At 44.3% G+C, this 5,237-nt stretch overlaps 1 protein-coding gene across 1 annotated transcript in view; it reads right to left on the bottom strand.

The window, feature by feature from the left end:
* Nucleotides 1–4,360: 4,360 nt before the first annotated feature.
* The window catches only part of nkx2.2a (NK2 homeobox 2a), a 3,826-nt gene continuing 2,949 nt past the window's right edge, over nucleotides 4,361–5,237 (bottom strand). Inside the window, exon 3 of the mRNA XM_041954514.1 lies at nucleotides 4,361–4,917. Coding sequence (XP_041810448.1) covers nucleotides 4,361–4,917 — 557 coding nt within the window. The remainder of the gene's footprint in view (nucleotides 4,918–5,237) is intronic.

The raw sequence follows: 5,237 nt of genomic DNA, 5'->3' as shown, positions 1-5,237 counted from the left end.
TTACTCCAAATGATATTTATGGCCTTTTTTTTTTTTTTTAATATGATGCCTCTCACAAAATAAACAGCTTCCTTCCTTTGATAAATTGTAGTATAGAAATATCACTGATAAGGATTCAGCTTTTCATACTGTTGAGGACATTTAACTCAAAGTCTTCTGTGTTGTGAAGGACACTGATTGAGCTAATACTTAAAAAACCTCACTTCAGCTCCATTGTTCACTTTCACTGAAGTGAATTAATCTGCACCATATTTGTCCTCCTATCCAATTGCGCCACACCGTGGAAATACTTAGGCTACCTCTCTCTCCACCTATCTCTCTCCCCCTCTCTAACATTGGAGACGGTGCTAATTGCCTGTGTACTGTTTACGTTGAGCCGAGTTTGTTTTCAAGAGCGATATGATTATGCTCTCAAGTTCCATAACGATGTCACAAACCGCACAATCATGCACTTAAACAGACACGTTTGCCGGAATGTCTGTTCATTAGAAAGAGAGAAAAAAACGCGTTCGTGTGAGCAGTCGGGATCTAATGTTGCTGCAGTGGTTTGCGGTGCTGGAACTAGATGCCGAAGTTGGACTGTTTGGACGTTTGCAGAAAAAAAAAAGCTGCATGACGCCAAATGCGGACCTCTGCTGCCATCTCGTGGCAGCTCGGCGCAACAACCCCTGCTCCCGCCTCTCCCTCCCTCCATCGCTCCCACTCGGTTTAATATCGGCACTGTGGCGAATCTAATCTGGATCTCCTTTAAGGCAATAAAACCCAGATAGCTTCCTTTAAATGAAAAGCACCGCTTATTATAGCTTTGAAATCCTCGTTTATTTGGCGATGTGCGCGATAGAAAAATGATTCATGTCGAGGTTCAAATGGGCAGGATGACGAAGATCCATGGTGTCCAAAGTGCATATTTCCTCAAGTATTGTATTCCCAGGTATATAATAGCGTTATCCACGCAGGTTTGAACTATGCCGCACGCCAAGATGCTTGTTACACTGTCGCCTGCTTTGTCCCTTCAAGCAGCCAAAAGCAATTTCCGATAAATCTGACCCTGTTGCTGAGCTGGAGGAAGGGTGGCGTACTTTTCTGGCGCGTTAATGACAAATCACGGGTGCAAAGCGAATATTGTTCACCGTAAAAAAAAAAAAAAAAAAGTTTGTCACACAGGCTTTGACGCGGCTAACGCTTTTATTTCGCCTTAGTTTTGGGGGTGAACACAGTAGAGAGTATATAAAAGGTGTGATAAAATACAAAAAATGTAGAAATATGAACGTAGAATAAATGGGATATTTAAAACGCACAAGAGCCGGTTTCATAGCTGTTTTATTTCTTGTATTTCTCTTTGAATGAAGCCTAATTCCTCGTCTTTACAGCGGCGCTCATCTTGGCGCATTAGTCCACTAAACACCTGCCAACATCCCCAGTTTTTTTCTTTTTGTTTTGTTTTTTGTTCTCCTGGATAAAAAACATCTGCATCCTACAGCATCGCTTCCACATCATCGGATTCACGCTAAAATTAGGATGCAAATGGCGCCTTCAACATTTACCTCTTAGATTAATCAGTTGCACTATTTTGCATATTTCTATAATTGCTGCCGACGCGAGGAGCGTCCTGGGAGAGAACTTGCAGCCCCCGCTGGTGAAACCTAGAGAAGGTTTTTGTGAAGTCTTTAATTGGCGCAGAATGAGAATCGTGGCCCAGTTTTACACCTGACGCGGAAATCCATAAAATGGCCCGACTATTTCTTCCCCCATGTGTCTGTTTTAGAAGCAGGCCTACGCATACCAGCGGGACTCAAAGCAAACAAGGAAGAGCACTGTCTGGTATTAAAAATAGTTTGCGCGCTGTGACGAGCGACTTTTTGAGGACAGACAATAATCAGCCTTTCACTTTGGAGAATGGGGGAGAGAGGGAAAGGAGAAATGAGAAGGCTGTTGTTGGCATAGCTCTATCAAAGAAGAAGGACTCCCTGTTATCTGTGAATGGGGCTCCTTTTTTTCACCAGAATAGATATAGCACGAATTTTTAATTCGTTTTTCTTTGAGAGACAACAATGCTTTATTTGAAAGCTTGATACAATTTGGGGCTTGTAAGAGATCCTTTTCTCCTTGTCCGAGCCCAGCTGCCCATATGGGATACAACGTGTGCAGCAAAGATCACAATGGCACCAAGTGACAGGCAGGACAAAAAGCCCAAGGATGCGTCTCCCTGACTCTGAACAGCACCAAGAAACTCTGTCAGTCTCTCTATCCACACGGTCTGCGTCCCCACTCCTGCTGCTCTGACACCCAGCAGCACCAGGCCTCGGCGTGTGTGCCTGCGCTGCGTCCTGTACTGTATTATGCAATGATGGAGTCACAAAACCGCCTGCTCAGAGAGCCGCAGAGCCTGGCCGCACAGGGCTCCGCGTTTGCCTGCCACAGAGGAGGTTTGAAACATTGGTGCTGTCTCTGAGAGTGGCGCATTTTGTTGCATTTTATTTGAAAGAAGCCAGAAAATGTGCTAGAGTTCAGCTAAAATCCAATCACAGCCTCCTTCTGCAGCTCGCTTAATGACTCCCGTCTCAAATCATATTTCTCCTCTGATTCCCTATAATAACTCCGCTATAAGCTATTATTGAAACGCTGCGAGCAGCGCCGCGTACTTCTTGTTCAACGCCAAAGGCATTAAAAATAATAACAGCAATAATAAAACATGAGCAAATTAGTGATTTATTTGACCTACAAGCTCAACCGGTGGTGAAACACGAAACCTTTCTGTCAGGAACAAATTGAGTCTGTGTCGCCCACAAAAGCAGTAGCCCCTCGAGACCCAATTCTGTAAATAATTAGCAAATCTGCCCAATTTAGCTGTTTGTTCAGTGATGATAGGGGCGAGTCTGACATCTGTTGTGGGATTCTTGTCCCGGGACAAGCAAATGCATAGATTTTTCTACTAGGTTATCATATTTACCCAAGATATTGACTGGAGTCTGCTAATCCGCAGTGCGCAGCGGATCACCGAGGAGACGTTTGAGCTTGTTTTTGGTTCCACCTTAAAGAGCATGGGGGCTAAGAGGGCAGGGTGGATTTTAATGCGGAATATCATTGCTGACACCTTATGTGATCGTATAAAAATGTCGTCATTAGGCGGTTAGAGCCCCTCTGAGCCGTGCGTATTTTCTCGGCGCGCTGGCCGCGGTTAAACAAAGGAGGCTGGTGAGTCATTGATTATTCCTGCTCTATTTGCAGTTTATCGCTAAACAAGATAACAAAACATTTATTGCATTAAACGATTTTTTTCTCCCTCCCTCCCTCCCCCACCCGCCTCCCCATGCGCAGTCTACCACTTTACACCCAAGGCTGGGAGTGATTGGGGATGCTGACAAAAAGGAGAGCTTTTGACTCAAAAGCTTCTTATGTGGAGAAGCCCTCTTATATTAAGTGAGTGGATTTTAGTCCCATTTCACAAGTGACTTTAGGCTCTTTATTAGTGAGGTGTTCGGACTCAGAAAAAAAAATTCTCCGGATTAAATTTGCTTAAAAGGAAAGGAGTGAAGTGCGCTGGAGATTTGTTCCAAAGCTCCATTCTGTGCCACAATATAGTGTCTGGCCGTGATGTCTAGCGATGCCTTTTCATACATGATCAAATCGAATAGGACACTTACATAAACCAAACCCTCGTTTCAGAAACACATCATTTTATTTTAAAATCCTTATAAAAAAAGGGATAATTAGCCATCACCGCGCGGCTTCACTGTTATTTACATATGTGGTTGGACACGGCAGTCATAACGCTTAGCCAAAAATCATTCCCTCATTTTTTTTTTTTTTTTTTTTTTTTTTTTGAATTTGTAAATATATATATAGGCCGATCTTCAGCTTTAAGCTCCCGAAAGCTTCCTAGGCTGCAAACATGTGCCACAAAATATTTACAGGAAATAAAAACAAAAGGAAAATAGCTGAAAAGTTGCCAGTGTTTATTCATGGCCATAAATATTTTTTCGGTCCATAAAAGAAGCAAGAAATTAAAATTTCTATAATTATAAAGTGGTTCGTACGTGCTGATAATAACACGAAGGGACAAAAGGAAAAAAAAGGAAAACATCTCTACAACCAACACACAACATACTTTACAAAAAATTTCACAAGAAGAGCATTGACATTCTTAATAAAATCTATAAGTGAGAGGTTTGGACCCAGTTCTCTTAACGAAAACATGTAAACACGGCGCACACATGAGCCCCGAATAAAAATGGTAGTATATATATGAGTCAAGCTGCAAAAATGAAAAGTCTTTTGTTTTTTGTGTTTTATTTTTTTTCTCTTTGCTTTGTGGTGAAACTCCCTATCGTGCCTCCAAGCCAAGTCTCTATAATTTCTCTCACCAAGTCCACTGTTGCGTTTGCACCAAGTGATGTGCTGTGGGGAACTGTGGCGTGGCCGCGGCGCTGTACTGCGCGTTATACTGCATGTTGTGGAGTGACTGGGCACTATAAGCCGAGAAGGGGATCCCGGCCTGAAAAGTGGCCGCCAAGTCCTGAGCTTTAAGAGTGTGACATGGCTTTCCATCCCTGACTAAGACGGGCACGGCCACCCGCCTGGGAGAAGGGAGATGGGTCACTTCCATACCTTTCTCGGCCCGGGCTCTCTTCATCTTATACCGGTGGTTCTGGAACCAGATCTTCACCTGGGTCGGGGTGAGGCGGATCAGGCTGGCCAGGTGCTCCCTCTCCGGGGCGGACAGGTACCTCTGCTGCCTGAAGCGGCGCTCCAGCTCGTAGGTCTGCGCCTTGGAAAACAACACCCTCCTTTTCCGCTTCTTTCCGGAGTCGCTGCCGCCGCTGCTGGAAGTTTCCTTGTCGTTGTCCGGCGATTCGTCGTCCGCGGACGGCTCCGGGGACTTGGCCGAGTCCTGAGAGCTGGCGGATAGGCCGTGCACTGCGGCAAGAAACGGGAGAAACACTGTCAAAATGTTATGTTGTGAAGTTCTCAGAGACATTTATCACAAGCTCAAGCCACATAATCAGCAATGAAAAGTTTGCCCGAAATTAATTGTGCGTAATAAGAAAAAGAACCTGCTGGTGATGAAACACAATTGCACAGACATTTACTGCAAGATATGTACGCAAACACAATGAAACACGAGCATCTTTGGGCTGATTTGATTTGAACTCTTTGCTGTAATTTTTGAAGTGGCGGTGATAATTCTTCAGCCCCAACTCTGCACCAGCAGAGCGAGTCGGCGAAGCATTAAGAGG

The sequence above is a fragment of the Chelmon rostratus genome, chromosome 15 (genome assembly GCF_017976325.1).
Source record: "Chelmon rostratus isolate fCheRos1 chromosome 15, fCheRos1.pri, whole genome shotgun sequence".
NCBI classification, from domain to species: domain Eukaryota; kingdom Metazoa; phylum Chordata; class Actinopteri; order Chaetodontiformes; family Chaetodontidae; genus Chelmon; species Chelmon rostratus.
This window is presented reverse-complemented; position numbering and strand designations above follow the sequence as displayed.